The sequence below is a fragment of the Asterias amurensis genome, chromosome 8 (assembly GCF_032118995.1).
Source record: "Asterias amurensis chromosome 8, ASM3211899v1".
Classification (NCBI taxonomy): domain Eukaryota; kingdom Metazoa; phylum Echinodermata; class Asteroidea; order Forcipulatida; family Asteriidae; genus Asterias; species Asterias amurensis.
The window spans coordinates 18960198-18982792 of NC_092655.1; the positions used below are offsets into that span (position 1 = coordinate 18960198).

The 22595-nt window shown below is 41.7% G+C and overlaps 2 protein-coding genes across 2 annotated transcripts; both read left to right on the forward strand.

The window, feature by feature from the left end:
• Positions 1–111: 111 nt before the first annotated feature.
• LOC139940836 (uncharacterized) lies at positions 112–19926 on the forward strand. The gene is made up of 10 exons (XM_071937217.1): positions 112–192; positions 3371–3426; positions 4546–4700; positions 5889–5994; positions 6251–6323; positions 6749–6958; positions 7716–7810; positions 14608–14655; positions 15295–15400; positions 19091–19926. The coding sequence occupies exons 2-10, from the start codon at positions 3379–3381 to the stop codon at positions 19198–19200; spliced, it is 951 nt and encodes a 316-aa protein (XP_071793318.1). The 5' UTR covers positions 112–192; positions 3371–3378; the 3' UTR covers positions 19201–19926.
• On the forward strand, positions 8964–11574 carry LOC139940726 (uncharacterized). The gene has a single exon (XM_071937092.1). It carries the CDS (start codon positions 9156–9158, stop codon positions 11205–11207), a length of 2052 nt encoding a protein of 683 aa, XP_071793193.1. The 5' UTR covers positions 8964–9155; the 3' UTR covers positions 11208–11574.
• Positions 19927–22595: the final 2669 nt, after the last annotated feature.

The window sequence follows — 22595 nt, forward strand, 5'->3', positions numbered from 1 at the left end:
GAGCCTCTAATCGTGAGTTTTGTATAATTATACACGTAAGCATATCGCAAAATGAAAATCACTATAGCCTTTTAAATAGCATCAGATAGAAAGTCTGGCAACCCTGCCAATTGAACGTCGGGTGGAACATCAACGGAAACTTCGGGTAGCGCGTACCACAAACCTCCATAGGAAACAAGTGCACAGTTCCAGGTAAGCCTTGAAGTTTTACTGGTCGGATGCCATTATAATAATATAAAGAGCTTTATCACACAAACAATGGGCGTATTTATTTTTCTTTCAGGGTAGTTGAGCTACGATTTAAAGTATGAAACCTATTCCTTTTTAAAGACAGTGGACACTATTGGTAACTATTAAAGACTAGCCTTCACAGTTGGTGTATCTCAACATATGCATAAAATAACAAACTTGTAAAAATTTGAGCTCAATTGGTCGTCGTAGTTGCGAGATGAGAAAAAAAAAACACCCTTGTCACACGAAGTTGTGTGCTTTCAGATGCTTGATTTCGCGGAAAATTACTTCTTTCTCAAAAACTATGTCACTTCAGAGGGAGCCATTTCCACAATGTTTTATACCATCAACTTCTCCCAATTACTCGTTACCAAGTAAGGTTTTATGCTAATAATTATTCTGAGTAATTACCAATAGTGTCCAATGCCTTTAAAAGCACTGTGTAATGGTTTACAGCGTGCTTATAGCGCAGAATGCAGCAAACAAACCAAGAACATTCTCTTTTCTATAAGTGCACTGAGTTATTTTACGTGCGTTACACAATACACGGGACCAGCGGCGTTACGTCCCATCCGAAGGACCAAGCAATAGTGACGTGTCTTGTTTAAAGCCATTGGACACGTTCGGTAAACAGTATTGTCCAAGGCCCACACTTCGTGTATCACACAACTTCTGTATAAAATAACAAACCTGTGAAAATTTAGGCTCAATTGGTCATCGGAGTCAGGAGAAAATAACGGGGAAACCCTTGTTTCCGCACGTTTCGCCGTGTTAATACATGTGTTTAAAAATAAATCCATAATTCTCCCTATCGAGAATTGATAACTGTTTATAACGTTTTCTCAAAAAGAAAAGCATTTCATGGAATAATATTTAAAAGGAAGTCTTTCACCATTTCCTTCTGTACACACTGTAAGTTGTTTTTAAATCTGTGAACTGAAAAAATCTGTACCGAAATTGTCCAATGGCTGTAGTCGGTATCCGTTCATTGAATATGAAAAAGACATGGAATTATTTTGCAGACACAAGCTTCCAAGAGTCTGAAGAAGGCCGAATCACCGTAGATTTTTTAAGTAAAAGTAAGTATATTTGCACACGTCAAGTTCGTTTTATGACATTGAAGCTTTTGCACTAGGTTTGGGGTAATGGTACATCTCAAACTGAGAGGTTGCTGCGGCATGATAGAATTCACCGAGGGGTCGGGGAGCAAAGTATTGGTATATCTCATCCTTTTTTAAACAGCCCAAATGATAGTCCTCAGATTTTTTCAAACATTGAAAATGATCTGTGTACCGTGCTCCATAGCCCGGTATAGAGCTTCTCCTCTGTGCCAACCGTGTTGCACTAAACAGTTCGAAGTTGGCCTTACGGTTGTATTTTAAATCGGGATAAAGATTTAGTGACAACTACGTATGGTTTCGCGCGGTTTGCAACTTAGCCCAATACAGAACTCTAAACTCTGTGTGCAATGGGAAAGTGAAAGGCTGCCCAATTTAGCAGCTTGCTTTAATTTGCATGTGTAACATCAGGGATTATGCCCTTTTATTGCACGTTGTTAAGGGTGAAAGGTGAAGCGGAAATTGTGCTCAGCTTTTAAAGAATTCATATATTTTTTTCAAGAATGTCTAAATTTAGCTTCCTTTTGTATTCAGTGGGTGATAAAAAACAAGTTCTAAACAACTGCATTCCACGATTCACGCTATTGTTATTTGGGTATGGAGTGCAACAATACTGGGGCAGTACATACAATTTGGGAATGTCGGATTCCAAAAGTTTTACCTGGTTATATAGGATTGCGGCAACTTTTAGGATGCTTTAGTAATGACAAAGACAAAACAAAACGCGTGTAGAAACTGAGTGGGTTAAAATCTTAAATAGTTTGGGCGTTGAACAAAGAAAACAATAACTAGAGAGGGATTTGAACAAACAAATTCATATGTTGTTTAAGTATAAATTTCTGGGGGTGTTGTGATCAGCAGAGTGTGGGTTCGAATCCCCCTGCCGTGACACTTGTGCCCCTAAGCAAGGCACGTTGCTTCGTCCTTCAGATGGGACGTAAAGCTGTCGGTCCTATGTGTTGTTGTGTAAAGCATGATAAAGAACCCAGTGCACTTATCGAAAAGAGAAGGGGTTCGCTCCGGTGTTCCTGGCTGTGGCTGCTGTATGCGCCGTAGCACCTTGTTAACCCACTACATAATTGGGTCCCAGGATTCATGACGTCAATAACATATCTGTCTGAAAGTTGGTTTATCCTCAGCGCTTGAGTATAGATGGTAGATACGTGCCTATACAAAACTTCAATATTATATTATTGTAATTTCGAAGTATGGTGGACACTATGCTATGACACTATTAGGTTATACTATAACACTGTTTTGGTTATAATTTTGCCTGTAACCAAACCCAACAGTGTACTACAGAGTGTCAACCATAATAATCTGAAAGGGCTAATTGAAGTATTAAAGGCATACTGCCAAAATGAACAAAATGAGTTGTTCTGAGGTGGTCCCGCTGATTGCAAAGCAATTAATAAAGTGGACTGCCTTTTCAATGCGAGTTTTGGAGGTTCATATTTAACTATACGTCACGTGGTGGTGTACTTAGTGTATGCATACAGTTATAACCCTCTTTCATCACCTCGCTAATACCCCGTTCACACAGCACTACGACCTTATACCAAGATCATGCCGATCACCCCGATCTGAAAAAAATCATCAAATCGGGGCACAGTCGCGTCGCCGTCAAAATCAACAAATTTTGCAAATTACAGACTAAATCACGACTGTACTGCAATGCTTCTACGTCAAACGCGTTGCTGCCTGGATGCTCCTCATGCGTGCAGTAGCTTGTAAAAATACAAGTAATTGCTACAGTATGTTAGTAAAATGTCTATAAGTGAAAGGTAATCCAGCGAGCAAAATGTTCATGCCTGATCTTTTACTTTTCAGTCATCTTGCTAATGCTGATGAACCTTTAACTTGATAAGTAATTGCTAGTTTTTATTTATCCGGCCCTATATGTGTGACCGGGGTATAAACGTGGATGGACTTGACCTTTTGTAATGAAAATACAGTGAGAGTTAAGTGTGTGTTGTTGAGTTGGAATAAAACACTAAACCTCATGGATTTTTCATGTACAGGCGCTGACATGGCCGAGGAAAGAAACACAGATCCAAAGATGGCAACAAGCCAACCCGTAAGTTTCGTCGTTGGGTATAAGGTAATGGGTTGGGTGGGTTAAATGAACACGTTGCCTTGGATCGGACGAGTTGGTATATTAAAAGCGTTTGAAACCGTTTGTTATGAAATGCATATGGTTAGAAAGATGTGTTAAAAGTAGAACATAATGGTCCACACAAGTATCACTCGAAACTGCACGGTTTTCCTTTTACGTCGCGAACTATCACGGTCGGCCATTAATGGATAAATGGCCGACCGTGTTAGTCGACAAGGTAACAAGAAAACCACGCAATTTCGAGGCATGTTTGTGTGCATCATTGTATTCTACTTTTACAATATCTTTCTAACCATATACATTTTACAACAAACGGCTATAGAACGATTATCAAAGACAAACTCGACCGATCCAAAGCAACGTGTTCCTTTTAGGGGATGGTTGGTTAAATGGGGTAGGCCGGTAGGGTGTGGTGTGTGTTGAGTTGGGTTAAGGGATTCGGTTTGGGGAGAGTTGGGTGAGGTCGGGAAGATTTGGTGGGCATGGGTGGGGGGGGGGTGACTTGATGTGAGAAACGGGTGAGGTGGGGTAGGATTGGGTGTGAGAATTTGGTAGGGTACGGGTGGGTCTGGGTTTGAGAGTTGGTTGGTGGGGTTGGATCGGGTGTGAAGATTTGGTGGGAAGGGTAGGATTGGGTGTGAGGGGGTGGGGTTGGGTTTTAGAGTTGGTTGGATGATAGGATTGAGTGTGAGGTAGGGGTAGAACTGGGTGTGAGATTAGGCTGGGTGGAGTAGGATACGGTGGGAAAGTTGGGTGGGGTGGGGTTCAGTTCTAAACTGCAAGTTGTGTGGTCTTTAAATACATTCTAATGAAAAGCAAAGCTCAGGTAGGTGGAGTACGAAATCTACAGTTGTCACACGGGATGGTTGTTCTAAAAAAAAAACTCAAAATAAATCCAAAACCCTCCAATCTTACCCCACCCCACCCAAGTCTCACACACCAGATCCGACCCTATTCGTCCCTCCCATCATGCTCCCATTTAAAGTATTTCGAATTCTGGTTCTCGATGAACACGCAAACTTTAGTCTTTAGATTGTTTGCCTGCTTTAGAAAGTACACTATCCCTTTTCATCCTAGCAGGAGAACAACGGGGATGGACGCAAAGTGTTCCTCCACAATCCGGAAGATACGGAGACTCATGGTGTGCATTTTGGGGTGGAACTACATCAAGAAGACGGCCGGTTTGTCTTTAAGGACTTCCTAGAGGGTGGACTGGCTTACAAAACTGGCTTCCAGTGAGTTACACATAAGTAATAAGGGAATAAAAGGGTAGCGACGAGTTCTTAAACTGCCGTTTAAAACCGGCAGGGTCGTGGCCGTGCGATAAATTCACGCGCCCGACGAAGGCGAGGGTCTGTAATTATCGCACGGCCGCGACCCTGCAAGGTTTTAAACGGCAGTTTAGGAGTGAGTCACTATACTCTTTTATTCCCATTCATTAATACCTTCTTGGTTAAAATGCGTAAAAGAAACTCTGTAAAACTTATCCGTTTGCCGACGTCCTTGAGCTCTGTACGTGTTTTGCATTTGTACGGCAGTTTTCGGATATGCATTGACGTTTAAACACCCCCATGTGACGCGTGTCTACCAAAAGGAAAAGCGAAATTGTCTGAGGTATTTTAAGAATTACTGTTTAAAGAGCATGTATGTATAATGACTCTTTAGAACTATTTGCATAGTAACTTTCGAATTAGAAGCAGGCAGCTTTTGATACTGTTTGAGAATCATGTCACTTCAAAGTACCACGGTTTTGGATAAAATTAATGTAGGCTATTCCTTTTTATCCCAGAAACGCGACCCCCAGAAATGTAATTTACAGTTCTCAGTTTTAGTGTGAACATTTACGTTTATGATTAAAACAACCGAACGGTTAAAAAAGGTATACAATGCCATTTCAATGCAGATATGGCCACTGGTAATTACTCAAAATAATTATTAGCATAAAACCTTACTTCAGGTGATAAGCAATGGGGAGAGGTTGATGGTATAAAACATTGTGAGAAACGGCTCCATCTGAAGTGACATAGTTTTGAAGAAAGAATTAATTTTGCACGAATTTGATTTCGATTTTCGATTTGATCTAGGTTTTCTATTTCATGCATGTGTTTAGACACACCAAGTGAGAAGACTGTTCTTTGACAGTTACTAATAGTGTCCAATGTCTTTAACGAAAAGAAACTGTTGTGCCTTTTTTTCTTTTTTCTTTGTTTTATATTCTTATTGTTCTTTATTGTTTATTGTAAGATATTTCTCGCAAATTTAAACGCACCAATTATTAAATCAGTTTAGTTGGTTCTCTCATTTCCACCACCACAAGGTCACAATTACCCATCCCAATATAATGCCCACGCACACACCAGTGTAGGAAGGAAAGTTCTCTGTATTACAGTAACAGTTTGTTTTGAATTTGTGTTTTTTTCCAGATCCGGTGATGTGTTAGTCTCGGCAAATTCCATCGACATTGACAACGTGGACTTGATACAATTACTGAAAGAGCTTCTTGACTACAAAGAGTTTAAGCACATCATTGTAATTTTACACCACGGGACAGTGTTTAGTCGGGAGTTGGTATAAAACAAAGAATACCCCTATGAATGCCCATTGGTGACGTCATTGAGATTATGGGGTCACTGTTCTCTAGTATGGGATCAATGGTGGGTGGTCTATGGTGTGGGGTCTATACAAGTTGTTAATTGCAACCAATTGGGCGTTAGTTAAAACACTTAAACACCATGACAATTTTATCGATGTGAATTATCTTAAATTTTAAGGTGTCTTTTTTCAGGGAGTCGAAAGGAAGTTAGACGACGGAGAAAAGACCAAGTTCATTTGGAAAATTTTCAAAATCTTCCCAAAGGGTGAGAGTTACATTGAGTGAGGTTGCAAATTGAGGTTGCAATATTTTAGGCCAATCAAATATGTGTTTAAAATTTGTGTGCAAAATATCACTAAAACAGTACATCTTTGGTGTAATTGGCACCCGTTAAATCGACACTCAATGTTCGTCCAAAACGTTCCAGTTTTGTAGCATTTGAAGACATTAAGAACATTCAAGTAGATCTTGTTGCAGCACTCAGTCGAACGAAAACCAAATAAACAAACATAACAACAACAACAACAACAACAACAACAACAACAACAACAACAACAACAACAACAACAACAACAATATTACAACTTTGTCTAGGCCAGTTTACTGCTCCGAGACCTAAAGCATGGTGCATTGGAGCCCCATAGCTACTTTATCTTTACCTTTTTGCATGATGTTTTATTCTTTTCACAGACGGTGTTCTAGACGTTGCTGTTCTCGAGAGCCTCGAAAATGAAAGTAATGAAATGCCACCTGCCTTGTTATTCCCCTCTACCCCTATATATGATTTTATAAGGGTTTCTACCGCCACGTACAACATTTATATTGGAGGAGATAAAGGTCCCCCCAGGTATCTGACGGTTAGAAACAGGCAACTGATTTTCCAGGATTACAACGAAAACAGTAAGTGGAGCGCGCATAATAAACCATAACACTTTGATGACGTCACCAGGGCCCAATTTCATGGCTCTGCTTACCGCAAGCACATAATCGGCGCGTACGGAAAGCAGGGAATTCTGTGCTTACGGCAAGCGTATTTCACGGTTAAGCGGCAACTTTTGGCTTCTGCGCATGCGTACTCCGCGTTACTAGACATTCTTCGCTTTACAGAAATTCGGCGCTTGCACGTCAGCGGGAAATCGTCATCGTAAGCGCAGAATTCGGCGGTAAGCAGAGCCATGAAATTGGGCCCTGGTCGCCATAAACGACGATCAAACAATGCAAAACACCTGTCTTTAAAAATGTGTACGCGTGGTGCACAAAATGGCCAATCTCTTGCATTTTGACGTCAATGCTGAAAAGCGCCATCGATGAGGCCAAAAAGCGCCCTCGATGAGATTAAATTACCAACTAGACTACCGAGATTGCCCGGTCCGTACTCTGCAAGCTACCAAGCTTGCAGAGTGTAGTCTAGATTTCAAGCCGTCCATGTAACTAAATCATACCGTGGCGGGCGCGCTTTGGCGATTCAACCGCGCGTAGTACACTATCCAGAATCAAGCACCATAGTCTTGGGCCACGACTAGGTCATTACGCGTAACGGCGCCAGCCATCAACTAAGGCCATAACCACGCTGTGAAGACCGGGTCATCGCACTGTCATTCCCAAATTATCCATTCAAGAGCTGTGAGTTTATTTTTGTTCTCTGATTGTTCCCCAGGCAAGTTCTTTCAATACAGCTATACAGATCCGGGAAGGGGGCCCCGTGGGAATGTTGTGGCATATTCTTTATATGATTCGTTTAGACGTGATGTGGTAAGTGGTAAAAAGAAGTAGGATTTGAAACTTTGCATGGTGGAGATAAGATATAGAAGAGTTTGCGGTAACACCATGTAATAACAATCTCTAAATGAGTTGGGGTGGTTCTGAAAAGAACCGTTGGGTTAACTCGACGTTTCGATCAGTATGCTCTGATCGTCTTCTGGAGAATGCTGGACTCTGATGCTGCATGCTGCTTAAGTACTAGGCGGTGGATCAGCGGTGATGCACGAAGGCGGGAAAAGTAGGCGGGAAGTGAACTCGATGATGCGTGGTGAAACCTGTTGTGGAGCCTTGGGGGTTGTGTGGGGGGTGTGTGCTCACTGAACCGTGTCAGTAGGAACAAGCACAGGGGACAGTGAGGGTGTGGGGCCTAGGTGACTGAGGGTATAGATGACCCAAAGCAGTCTAATAGTTGGGGCCTAGGGGGTGACCGTGGATATAGAAGATCCATTGGTCGGGAGAAGGGGGAGCCAGATGTCACTGATGTGGAAGCCGATGTCTTGGGGTACGGTGTCATGCTTGTGGATCTCGATGGCCTCTCTAATGCGTCTAGGGTGCCACGCCTGGATGGGAGCGATGATCTCAGCTGCATCCCAGTTCACTCGATGGTCAGCGATGTGGGAATGCTTGACGATGGCGGATTTATCGAAGTCCCCCCTCCTTCCGTGTGCTCGGTGTTCCTTAAGTCTAGTGGGAAGGTTAAGCAGCATGCAGCATCAGAGTCCAGCATTCTCCAGAAGACGATCAGAGCATACTGATCGAAACGTCGAGTTAACCCAACGGTTCTTTTCAGAACCACCCCAACTCATTTAGAGATTGTTATTACATGGTGTTACCGCAAACTCTTCTATATCTTATCTCCACCATGCAAAGTTTCAAATCCTACTTATCTTCGCTCTACGGGGAGCTTATCCTTAAGGCGGTTAGGTTATATGAACGGATGTCGGTAAGACGTTCTAAACTCATAAATAACCTAGCCTTCCTTAAACGTTGCCGAGACTCAAACCTGATGCCACACGGACTCCGCCTCCAAGATCCAGTCCGCAGCCGCCGTTCTTCGTCCATCCTTCAAGTCGCTAGTTCCGCCCTTCTCAAGGAGCGGATATCATCCACCAGATCATCTCTAGCCGGTCTAGATCATGACATCACCCACACCGAGCGGGAACTGCAATCCTCCCTACACCCGAGAGATTTCTCCAAGATCAGCGCCCTCTCCAGTTCATCCAGCCAACATGCCTTCGCGACCGCCCGCAGGAAGCAGATAGCCAAATTCCACAAGTTATACCACCAGAAGCAGAGATCGTCTATATCTCACTTCAATCGCGCACCCTCCGAGAAGATGAGATCTCCTATATCTCTATTCAATCGCGTCCCTGGGCAACCCACAGGATCTCCTATATCCTCACGGCCACCAGTTCACCTCCGTAGTCAACGCGCTTTCCAGAAACACACCGTAGTCAACCTTAGCAACCGGAGTATCACGGAAACCGAGACCAGCGTCCTGTCCCTGGGTATGAACTTTGCCCAGCCCCCCAAGTCCATCCCTACCGAAGAAATTATCCAGTCTACAGAGCAAGCCCTCAAACACCTCAGCAAGACGGAGAAGATTGATGTCCGGATCAAGATAAACGAGGTTCTGCGGAAGGCGAAACCAGCCAAGTCCAACCTTTCCAAGGTTGAGCAGGCAGCCCTCCGAGAACTTCGCCGGGACGAATCCATTCACATCTTGCCTGCTGATAAAGGGAATGCCACTGTCATCATGGACCGCACGGAGTACACTGACAAGGTAAGCAATATTTTATCATCTGGTTCATACCGCCCCCTCCCCAAGGACCCCACCCCTAGCATCGAGAAGAGGGTTGCCAGTAAACTCCTTTCCATCCACCGGTCTGGAGCTCTCTCCGTCCCACTCTATCGTAGGCTCCGCCCATCCAGCTCCACCTGTCCCAGGTTCTTCGGCAATCCCAAGATTCACAAGCCGGAAGTTCCCCTCCGCCCCATAGTTGCCTCGAGGGGTTCCCCCACCTACGACACTGCCAAGTACCTAGCTAAAGTACTTCGACCCCTGGTGGGTCTCACTGAACACCATGTTTCCAATTCCACCCAGTTTGTTGACATTACCCGCAACCTAACCCTACAACCCACTGATATCTTGGTAAGTTTTGATGTGGAATCTCTCTTCACCAATGTGCCCACTGATGAAGCTTGCTTCTTGGCCAAGGAGAGATTATCACATGACCCATCCCTCCCTGATCGTACTGGTCTTTCACCTGACCAAATTCATGATTTGCTTTACACATGCGTTTCCTCCAGTTGTTTTCAATTCCAGGGCAAGTACTACGAGCAGACAGCTGGGACCTCCATGGGATCCCCTATATCCCCGGTTCTAGCTGACATATTCATGGAGGAGTTCGAGTCCTCATCACTCCTCACCGCTGACCTCCGACCCAGCCTGTGGCTCCGCTACGTTGACGACACCTTTGTCGTGTGGCCCCACGGTCAGGACTCTCTCCATGAATTTCTGCAGTACCTCAACCAACAACACTCCAGTATCAAGTTCACCATGGAGCAAGAACATTCCGGAAAGTTACCCTTTCTGGATGTTCTCATTACAAGAAACCAAGACGGCACCCTACATCACAGCATTTACCGGAAACCCACCCACACCGACCGCTACCTGCATCAGCGGTCTTTCCATCATCCAGCCATCAAGTCGTCAGTCAACCGTGCGCTGGTTCAACGGGCTTATACCATTTGTGATCCGGATAGCCTCCAGCATGAGTTGCAGCACATCACCACTTCTCTACAGCGGAATGGATACAACGCCAAGCAAGTCAAGACTAGCAAGCCCGTCCCCCCCGACCAAAGGGTCTCCTATACCCAAGGTCAAACACACACACCCACAGTTAGTTTACCATACCTAGGTCCCCCCTCTCATCGCCTCCAACGCATCTTCAAGGAAGCAGGTATCAAGGTGTATCACTCCGCCCCGAAGAAACTCCATGGCTCTCTCCAATCGCACAAGGACAAGAAGGACCCCTCCGCCCGTGCCGGAGTCTATCGCATTCCATGCGAATGTGGTAAGGTTTATGTCGGGGAAACCGGGCGTAACCTTCCCACTAGACTTAAGGAACACCGAGCACACGGAAGGAGGGGGGACTTCGATAAATCCGCCATCGTCAAGCATTCCCACATCGCTGACCACCGAGTGAACTGGGATGCAGCTGAGATCATCGCTCCCATCCAGGCGTGGCACCCTAGACGCATTAGAGAGGCCATCGAGATCCACAAGCATGACACCGTACCCCAAGACATCGGCTTCCACATCAGTGACATCTGGCTCCCCCTTCTCCCGACCAATGGATCTTCTATATCCACGGTCACCCCCTAGGCCCCAACTATTAGACTGCTTTGGGTCATCTATACCCTCAGTCACCTAGGCCCCACACCCTCACTGTCCCCTGTGCTTGTTCCTACTGACACGGTTCAGTGAGCACACACCCCCCACACAACCCCCAAGGCTCCACAACAGGTTTCACCACGCATCATCGAGTTCACTTCCCGCCTACTTTTCCCGCCTTCGTGCATCACCGCTGATCCACCGCCTAGTACTTAAGCAGCATGCAGCATCAGAGTCCAGCATTCTCCAGAAGACGATCAGAGCATACTGATCGAAACGTCGAGTTAACCCAACGGTTCTTTTCAGAACCACCCCAACTCATTTAGAGATTGTTATTACATGGTGTTACCGCAAACTCTTCTATATGGTAAAAAGAATCTTATTATTCATGCATTATTAACCAAAAGTAGGCGCACGTCCGCCACCACTTACAGTAGCGGTGCCTATTGCCTAAATTTGGGGTAGATGTGACGTAGCCCACTCATGCATAAATATTAAGAGAGGCGCATAGGTAGTAGAAGACGCTAGGTGGCAGCAGATAGCCGATGCCAAAGCCTTATTTGCCCCTGGTGCTTCTGGAAGTGGCTGTTAAACTTGCACCACATCATCTTGTAAACCATTAAAATGTGCTGTGGTATAATTTAAATCCAATTCATATCTGCGCTTCCTGGTGTAAAACAAAATGATGACCTGATAGACCTTTTCGCAAATACCATTGCGCAAGCGCAAACTGTCGGATGAGGTGCATGCTGGTCTAGCTAGTACCCAAATTTGATAGTTAGCTAGACCAGCATGCACCTCATTCCACGTCTATTGTGCGCGTACCGAGTATTTGCGATAAGGTCTATGGTACACCATTCAGTGCCACTGGTGCTCAATGGTATACCAATTAACACCATAGGTCTAGTACACAGTACCATTGATGATACACCATTGGCGTAGAAAATGATATACCACTCAAAACCCAATGGTATAGACGATGTGACCTAATTTTACATTCAAACCGCCCTCTGTTGACAAAACACTCAATACGTCATGTTTCGCCCGGCGGTATGCGCGCGAATCATGTTGTGGTTTTCGTGTGACGTCAGAGGTCACATCGTCTGTATTGCAATTCAGTACCATTGGTGATATCGATGGTGAACCATTAAACACCATTGGTTGAGCCAATGTTTAGCACTCAAAACCTAATGGAATACAACCCAGTACCACATGGTGATATCAATGGTATACCATTTAACACCGTTGCTCTAGACAATGGTATACCATGGTATAACCATTACAATATTGGTGATATCGATGGTTGACACCATTGGACACCAAGGGTATATCAATGAATGGTATAACCATTCAGTACCACTGGTGATAAGTATGGTTTACCATTGAACACCAGTGGTTTAGCCAAGGGTATATTAATGAACACCATTGACAGAGCCAGTGGTAAACCATTCAGTACCATTGGTGATATCAATGGTAAACCATTGAACACCATTGGTCTAGCCAATGGTATACCATTCAAAATATAATGGTAAAACCATTCAGTACCACTGGTGATAAGTTTGGTATACCATTCAACACCAATGGTTTAGCCAAGGGTATATTAATGAACACCATTGACAGAGCCAGTGGTAAACCATTCAGTACCATTGATGATATCAATGGTAAACAATCGAACACCATTGCTCTAGACAATGGTATACCATTCAAAATATAATGGTATAACCATTCAGTACCACTGGTGATAAGTATGGTATACCATTCAACACCAATGGTTTAGCCAAGGGTATATTAATGAACACCATTGACAGAGCCAGTGGTAAACCATTCAGTACCATTGATGATATCAATGGTAAACAATCGAACACCATTGCTCTAGACAATGGTATACCATTCAAAATATAATGGTATAACCATTCAGTACCACTGGTGATAAGTATGGTATACCATTCAACACCAATGGTTTAGCCAAGGGTATATTAATGAACACCATTGACAGAGCCAGTGGTAAACCATTCAGTACCATTGGTGATATCAATGGTAAACCATTGAACACCATTGGTCTAGCCAATGGTATACCATTCAAAATATAATGGTATAACCATTCAGTACCACTGGTGATAAGTATGGTATACCATTCAACACCAATGGTTTAGCCAAGGGTATATTAATGAACACCATTGACAGAGCCAGTGGTAAACCATTCAGTACCATTGGTGATATCAATGGTAAACCATTGAACACCATTGGTCTAGCCAATGGTATACCATTCAAAATATAATGGTATAACCATTCAGTACCACTGGTGATAAGTATGGTATACCATTCAACACCAATGGTTTAGCCAAGGGTATATTAATGAACACCATTGACAGAGCCAGTGGTAAACCATTCAGTACCATTGGTGATATCAATGGTAAACCATTGAACACCATTGGTCTAGCCAATGGTATACCATTCAAAATATAATGGTATAACCATTCAGTACCACTGGTGATAAGTATGGTATACCATTCAACACCAATGGTTTAGCCAAGGGTATATTAATGAACACCATTGACAGAGCCAGTGGTAAACCATTCAGTACCATTGGTGATATCAATGGTAAACCATTGAACACCATTGGTCTAGCCAATGGTATACCATTCAAAATATAATGGTATAACCATTCAGTACCACTGGTGATAAGTATGGTATACCATTCAACACCAATGGTTTAGCCAAGGGTATATCAATGAACACCATTGACAGAGCCAGTGGTATACCATTCAGTACCATTGGTGATATCGATGGTATACCATTCAACATTACTGGTCTGGACAATGGTATAGCATTCACAGACCAATGATATTCCCTTCAGTTCCAATGGTGATATCAATGGTATACCATTGAACACCATTGGTCTTGCCATTGGTTATCCGTTCAACACTATAACCATTGTGCGACCAGTCAGCTGGGCGCCCTTACCTGTCATGCGCTTTATTTTACAATTGCTGTACTGTTTTGTACACACGCGCACGAACATCGCTCTCTCTCTAGCAACATACAATACATGAACAAATTTTTAGCATGCGCATTTTATTTGACGGTCGTCATTTTATCTTGCTCAAATAGATAGTTATCGATTGTAACACACCTCTTGCTTGTTCTGTATTGTGGTTGGCTGAAACACGGTCACGTTGGATGAACTTATGATATAGTCTAGTGTGCATTGGTATTTGCGATAAAGTCTATTGCCAGTCAATATGTATATACTATTCACCCTCAAATCGTGTTATTTTTTATAATACAATAACTCATTGTTGTTTTTACTATATATCTCAACTAAAAAAAACACAGATTTACATGGCATGTGTGAAAATAACATTGCGTTTTTCTAACCTCTTCTTTACAGCAGTCTTCACCAGCCACCTTTAAAAACTTGAAAGGAATGACAGTGTTGGTGAGTTTACGGGGCTTGAAGAAGTTGAAGGGACATTGAAACTGAATGTCGTTAAAAACAAACATTGATTGCTTGTTTGGTTGGTTGTCTGTCTGTCCGTCCGTCCGTCCGTCCGTCCGTCCGTCCGTCCGTCCGTCCGTCCGTCCGTCCGTCAGTCCGTCCGTCCGTCCGTCCGTCCGTCCGTCCGTCCGTCCAACCGTCCGTCCGTCCGTCCGTCCGCCCGTCCGTCCGTCCGTCCGTCCGTCCGTCCGTCCGTCCGTTTGCCGTCCGTCCGTCCGTCCGTCCGTCCGTCCGTCCGTCCGTCCGTCTGTCTGTCTGTTTATACTCGTACCACTAACCGCATGCGAGGGCCGTCGCATGCGGATAGTGTAAGCGGGCATCGTGTCGTGCGATGTTACGCACAGTGAATATGGGTTTTTATACAGCGGCGGTCTTTTTTCGGAGTGAATAATTCGACTGCCTTGAGCAAGGCTGATTAATTTGTAACTAAAAAGACCCCATCTGGGTTGGAAATGTATTGAGTTAGTCCTTCTTCAAAGATTCACACAAAATGTAGTATGCAGTCTTCCTCTTCGAGCAAACTGAGATTATTCTCTTCAGTCCAAAAAATCGAGTACTTTTTTTTACTGTTCCTTCCAGGATTTTCCAAAGTTTATGACAGGAAAGTACATTCCACCAAATGCTCGCTTTTTCTACAGACTGGTTTCTCAAGGAGGATTTTCACTGGAAAGCATGATTGCACCAGGTATAGGCATCTCTCTGTGTTTTAGCTTGAGTTCTTAAAATTGTTCGCCTTTACATTAAATGATATATTTATTTATTTAGTGTTTTCTTGCTTTGTTTTCATGGTTCTTCCTAATGCTCTTGTCTAGGTTTGTATGTTTTTGTTACTTCAATTTATTGTTGCTGCTTCTTGCAGGTTTTTTGTAGGACCCCGATGGAAATAAATCTAAATTATTGTTGTTTTCAGGGTTATTCTTGAATGATTTTTTGTAGTCATTTTTTCTTGTGTTCTATTTTGGTTTATCTTCTTTCATTGTCTTTTCTCATTATGTATATGTATTTTGACAAGTTTTTATTCGAATAAATTCAATCAATCAATCAATAAATCAATCCGATACATACATTATGTGTATGTACCAACCTCTGCCCAATCTAAGAACATCAAACAAACTATTGTTTAACTATATATTGTTCTTCACATGTGGACCAATTTAGTTTCATAAATAAAAGTACGTAAGCATAAAAAACTAGCTAAGCACACTTACCAGCCAAAATACCACATGGTTTGCATTGCTGCGGCTGCTGCCTTACCCAACACATGCTTAGCAAATACAGTTTTAGTCATGCAGAATTATCTGCTTGACAGCTTTATGAAATAGGTTCCAGAAGACAGTGACTTCGTGTTATGTGCACCAAAGTTGTGGAATGACCTCCCATCAACTCTTTAACGTGACCTCCCATCAACTCTTGTCCAACTTTTTAACGTTGGCTGAATAAATAATTCTAAATAATTATAATTCAACAACTGCTTAAAACCTATGGTATACCATTCAACACCAATGGTTTAGCCAAGGGTATATTAATGAACACCATTGACAGAGCCAGTGGTAAACCATTCAGTACCATTGGTGATATCAATGGTAAACCATTGAACACCATTGGTCTAGCCAATGGTATACCATTCAAAATATAATGGTATAACCATTCAGTACCACTGGTGATAAGTATGGTATACCATTCAACACCAATGGTTTAGCCAAGGGTATATCAATGAACACCATTGACAGAGCCAGTGGTATACCATTCAGTACCATTGGTGATATCGATGGTATACCATTCAACATTACTGGTCTGGACAATGGTATAGCATTCACAGACCAATGATATTCCCTTCAGTTCCAATGGTGATATCAATGGTATACCATTGAACACCATTGGTCTTGCCATTGGTTATCCGTTCAACACTATAACCATTGTGCGACCAGTCAGCTGGGCGCCCTTACCTGTCATGCGCTTTATTTTACAATTGCTGTACTGTTTTGTACACACGCGCACGAACATCGCTCTCTCTCTAGCAACATACAATACATGAACAAATTTTTAGCATGCGCATTTTATTTGACGGTCGTCATTTTATCTTGCTCAAATAGATAGTTATCGATTGTAACACACCTCTTGCTTGTTCTGTATTGTGGTTGGCTGAAACACGGTCACGTTGGATGAACTTATGATATAGTCTAGTGTGCATTGGTATTTGCGATAAAGTCTATTGCCAGTCAATATGTATATACTATTCACCCTCAAATCGTGTTATTTTTTATAATACAATAACTCATTGTTGTTTTTACTATATATCTCAACTAAAAAAAACACAGATTTACATGGCATGTGTGAAAATAACATTGCGTTTTTCTAACCTCTTCTTTACAGCAGTCTTCACCAGCCACCTTTAAAAACTTGAAAGGAATGACAGTGTTGGTGAGTTTACGGGGCTTGAAGAAGTTGAAGGGACATTGAAACTGAATGTCGTTAAAAACAAACATTGATTGCTTGTTTGGTTGGTTGTCTGTCTGTCCGTCCGTCCGTCCGTCCGTCCGTCCGTCCGTCCGTCCGTCCGTCCGTCCGTCCGTCCGTCAGTCCGTCCGTCCGTCCGTCCGTCCGTCCGTCCGTCCGTCCAACCGTCCGTCCGTCCGTCCGTCCGCCCGTCCGTCCGTCCGTCCGTCCGTCCGTCCGTCCGTCCGTTTGCCGTCCGTCCGTCCGTCCGTCCGTCCGTCCGTCCGTCCGTCCGTCTGTCTGTCTGTTTATACTCGTACCACTAACCGCATGCGAGGGCCGTCGCATGCGGATAGTGTAAGCGGGCATCGTGTCGTGCGATGTTACGCACAGTGAATATGGGTTTTTATACAGCGGCGGTCTTTTTTCGGAGTGAATAATTCGACTGCCTTGAGCAAGGCTGATTAATTTGTAACTAAAAAGACCCCATCTGGGTTGGAAATGTATTGAGTTAGTCCTTCTTCAAAGATTCACACAAAATGTAGTATGCAGTCTTCCTCTTCGAGCAAACTGAGATTATTCTCTTCAGTCCAAAAAATCGAGTACTTTTTTTTACTGTTCCTTCCAGGATTTTCCAAAGTTTATGACAGGAAAGTACATTCCACCAAATGCTCGCTTTTTCTACAGACTGGTTTCTCAAGGAGGATTTTCACTGGAAAGCATGATTGCACCAGGTATAGGCATCTCTCTGTGTTTTAGCTTGAGTTCTTAAAATTGTTCGCCTTTACATTAAATGATATATTTATTTATTTAGTGTTTTCTTGCTTTGTTTTCATGGTTCTTCCTAATGCTCTTGTCTAGGTTTGTATGTTTTTGTTACTTCAATTTATTGTTGCTGCTTCTTGCAGGTTTTTTGTAGGACCCCGATGGAAATAAATCTAAATTATTGTTGTTTTCAGGGTTATTCTTGAATGATTTTTTGTAGTCATTTTTTCTTGTGTTCTATTTTGGTTTATCTTCTTTCATTGTCTTTTCTCATTATGTATATGTATTTTGACAAGTTTTTATTCGAATAAATTCAATCAATCAATCAATAAATCAATCCGATACATACATTATGTGTATGTACCAACCTCTGCCCAATCTAAGAACATCAAACAAACTATTGTTTAACTATATATTGTTCTTCACATGTGGACCAATTTAGTTTCATAAATAAAAGTACGTAAGCATAAAAAACTAGCTAAGCACACTTACCAGCCAAAATACCACATGGTTTGCATTGCTGCGGCTGCTGCCTTACCCAACACATGCTTAGCAAATACAGTTTTAGTCATGCAGAATTATCTGCTTGACAGCTTTATGAAATAGGTTCCAGAAGACAGTGACTTCGTGTTTATGTGCACCAAAGTTGTGGAATGACCTCCCATCAACTCTTTAACGTGACCTCCCATCAACTCTTGTCCAACTTTTTAACGTTGGCTGAATAAATAATTCTAAATAATTATAATTCAACAACTGCTTAAAACCTGCAAACTTGTGTGTGCCTTTGTCCCCCATGGGGAAGGAAGTTCTGTTTTAGAGGTTGGTTTGAGACTCCTTGGTTTCTCACAGTCAAAAGAACCTGAAACTGAAATCATATATTCTGAGGTCCAAACAATTATTTATGTCTCCTTCTCATTCACTGCCTGTCTTTTCATAACTTCTTAACTTTTGTGGTGTGAGGTTTAAATTATTGGCTGGTCCATTTTTGTGGTTTATAATTGCCGCTTCTTGGTGCTATTTTAATGTGTACCTCGCCTTGGGGTCCAGTCATAGATGTAAGGCGCTTTATAAGCATTATTATTTATTATTATTTTCTCATATTATTTACATAATAGTTGACAATTTTTCGAATTTGATTAATTTATCTTCAACAAAATTGGAATTGTTGTTGTAGGAATGTATCTTGGAATTGGGCCTGGTGATAAGGCGATACTGAAAAGGACTCCAACGTCGCTCCTAATTTCTCTGGATGAAGGGGCTTGCAAGCAAACTACCGTTGAGTAGGCAAAATAACTTAAGCCCTTTTCACACTATAGTTATTTCCCGGGAAACTACCCGGAATTTTTGGTCGATCTTTTCACACTACCAAAAAACTCCCGGGAATTTCCCGGGAAATAACTTATTCCCAGAAAGTAATTAACCCTGCTCAGGAGTAGGATTGTTGGAGTTAACCCCGGGGTTAAACAATTTTGTGTTTAAACGACCGCGCATATTCCTTGGAAGTAGTACTCCCGGGGGTTATACCAAATCGGGATAGTGAGAACAGTTCCTGGGTGGGGTTAAAACCTCCCAGGATTTTCCCGGGAGTTTATTTCCCGGGAAATGGCCATGTAGTGTGAAAAGGGCTTTAGCTTATTTAGGCTCGACACGTCGTCAAAGACCACTTACCACTAGGTGTATCTCAACATAATATGCATAAAATCACAATCATGCAAAAACTTGGCCTGAAATTGGTCATCGAATTTGCAAGAGAATACGAAAAAACACCCTTGTTGCATTACTTTGTGTGCTTTCAGACGCATAATAACAGGATTCAGATGAAGTCCTTGAATATTAAATTTGAGTGAGAAATAACATTTTCTTAAAAAAAGAAATGGTTTATACTATCAAGTAAGTTGTTATGCTAAAAAAATATTTTGAGTAATAACCGGTACTGTCCAGTGCCTTTAAACTACACAACACTAATTTACTTATTTGTTTTGGCTATGGGTCTGTTTGGCACTTTTTCTTTACAAAATGTATCCCGACTTGATGTAATAATTGTAAAACAAGTCTCTTTTTTTTTTTTTTTTTTTTTTTCAATGTACGTCAATATATTTGCTTGTAGGTTCTTCTGAGTTTCAAACTAACTTAATATGGGGCATATTGATTATTTCATAAGTTTGCTTGATGTTTGCTTGATATATATTTTCTTTCAAAACTTTTTAAATATCCCAAAACAAAATCATCAACGCGTGGATGACCACTCCACTAAATATGTCGCATAGTTTAAAACTATTTTCAAAGCTTCAAAACAATTATCATCAATTTCAACTATTTCTGTTGTGTCACTTTATTTATGAAAGTGTAGATTATTTTCACGAATCTACACTCAACTGTAATTGTCTTTCCAAATTGAAATAAACATGAAGACAATGGAATTCTCTTCCACCATTAATAAGGTAATCACCCACCGTAGAAAGAGTAAGTTCCAGTAGTCTATTTGAACTGACCAGGGGGACTCTTCAGGCTTGCTGCCTGCTTTGCGTAGTGCGCCCTGTGTTGGATACATTATACCAGATGGAGTTTGCACAGGTTAACAGATTCAGATGGTGTGCAAAACACAGGTGAAAATATTTTATTATTTCAGTTTCCTAAAACCTTTCTCATGTATTAATTTACTTTAGTAAAAACGTAATATGATTTGTAAACTGATCAAAACAAGTCAGAAATCAGACTAACAAGTTAAAGTCACCTGGAAATGGTATTTTTTCAAAATAAAGCTTTTGTGGCTAATATATGTGTTTTGATGAGTTGAATGTGAATAAACAGTTAACTAAGGTTTTAAGAAATCAGTTCTTATGTTATTTACAAATTTAAGAGTAGACCCTGACCCGAGAAGGCGCTGTTCGTGACGTCAATCGAGGCAGACTTTGCCTGTAATGCGTAGAGTAAACACAATTGCAAAGTACATGTACGGACCAAGTCATGAGTTTGTACGTTTCAAAAAAAAAAAAAATTGTTTTTTTCCGGCAATGCCGACCAGGTGTATTGCTGCTGAATGCAGAAAAACACTTTTTGAAATGTACCAACTCACGACGTGGACGTACATGTACTTTGCACGTGTGTTTACTATACGCATTGCAGGCAAAGTCTGCCTTGAATGACGTCACAAAAGGGGTAGGCGGAGTCAGCCCCCAAACAACTTTATATATTTTTTAAACATATAAATCGTGACAAACAATTACTAAAAAAAATGTTTTATTGTTCGTAAGCATATACTCTTATGTTTGAAAGAAAATAAATTCTATTTCCAGGTGACTTTAAAGAACGGGCTTTTAAAATGTGTCATGTCTGATCGCAATTCACCGTTTGAATTTAACCGAATCTAAAAGCCTTTTCACACGACCTTCATTTCGAACCGCAATGAAACTGTACCCGGGTCCTCTCCGGTTCAGCCTCGCAACATTCACACTAGTCTTTAAGTTAACCGGCTAATGCGTGATGAACCGTTTAACGAAAAATACAATTTCGATCCGGATTGATATTTTCAACCCTGGTCCCTACCAGGGTTGATTTCAATCTGGCTAGAGCATGCTATCGGAGCATGCTACCCGGATCGGAGGCGGATTGAAATTTTTACAGTGTGGAACGGGTTGAACAAAATCTCCGGTTCGGAACCGGATCCGACCCTGAGATTATTGACAGCGTGAAAAGGCCTTTAGTTCACGAAGGGGTAAGACAAATCTTACTTTAACAAACATGTTATTCCAACCCAAACCCCCATGCAATTCATTTACTCACCAATAAATATTGGTTCCAGTTAGACTTGTATCCTGTTTTTATCCGCAAAGACATGTACTTGCTTCTCAGAGCCAGTGATTTCATTGCATACAATGGTTTCATTGGATGAACGCGCAGTGACGTAAGCCTTTATATCTGTGTTTTGATTGGTCCGAGGTGACGTTTGGCAGCCGCTTTTTCGATCGCCTGAAATTACGTCTTTCTCAAAAACTACGTTACTTCAGATGAACCGTTTCTCACAATGTTTGTTACTATCAACAGCTACCCCTCGCTTATTACCAAGTAAGGTTTTATGCTAACAACTATCTTGAGTAATTACCAATAGTGTCCACTGCCTTTAAAAAAGTAGTAGGTATAGCGGTTATTCTTCTCTCTTTTTTTAAATATTTATTAGAAATATGTATAGAAGATACAAACGTCGTAGTTGTTCAAGTCAGAATTAATTCCTGTATAGTTTAGAATTAATTTTTCCAAGAATACGACTCCTTTGTTGTTACCCATTCCAAGTATATTTTCTGGGTTCTGTTTATTTTTATTTTATCTGAGCTGTGTGAAAGCTAACTAACAAAATATAGTGGCCTACTTTTACTTACTGTAAGTAACAAACAATAATGGCTATTACCACGTATGGTAACATTCTGTGTGGTAGATTCTACGATTAATCTTTGTTTTAACGATCTGATGTACGATTTTGTAAAATGTTGTAAATAAACCATTATCCCCCCAGAAAAAAAGAGAAAAATGCAATCCACATATTTTTAAAACGGGAAATATATTATCTAAACTGGTTTATTATGTGCTTGTTTATTATTTTTAATTAACTTGTTTATTAAATTTAATGTTCGTATTAATTTTTTCTTCTTCTTCTTCTTCTTCTTCTTCTTCTTCTTCTTCTT

Coding starts and splice junctions, on each gene's coding strand:
- LOC139940836 (XM_071937217.1), top strand. CDS start 3,379: ATGGCCGAGGAAAGAAACACAGATCCAAAGATGGCAACAAGCCAACCC. Junction 14,656..15,294: donor TGAAAGGAATGACAGTGTTG/GTGAGTTTACGG, acceptor TGTTCCTTCCAG/GATTTTCCAAAGTTTATGAC. Junction 15,401..19,090: donor GGAAAGCATGATTGCACCAG/GTATAGGCATCT, acceptor TTGTTGTTGTAG/GAATGTATCTTGGAATTGGG.
- LOC139940726 (XM_071937092.1), top strand. CDS start 9,156: ATGAGATCTCCTATATCTCTATTCAATCGCGTCCCTGGGCAACCCACA.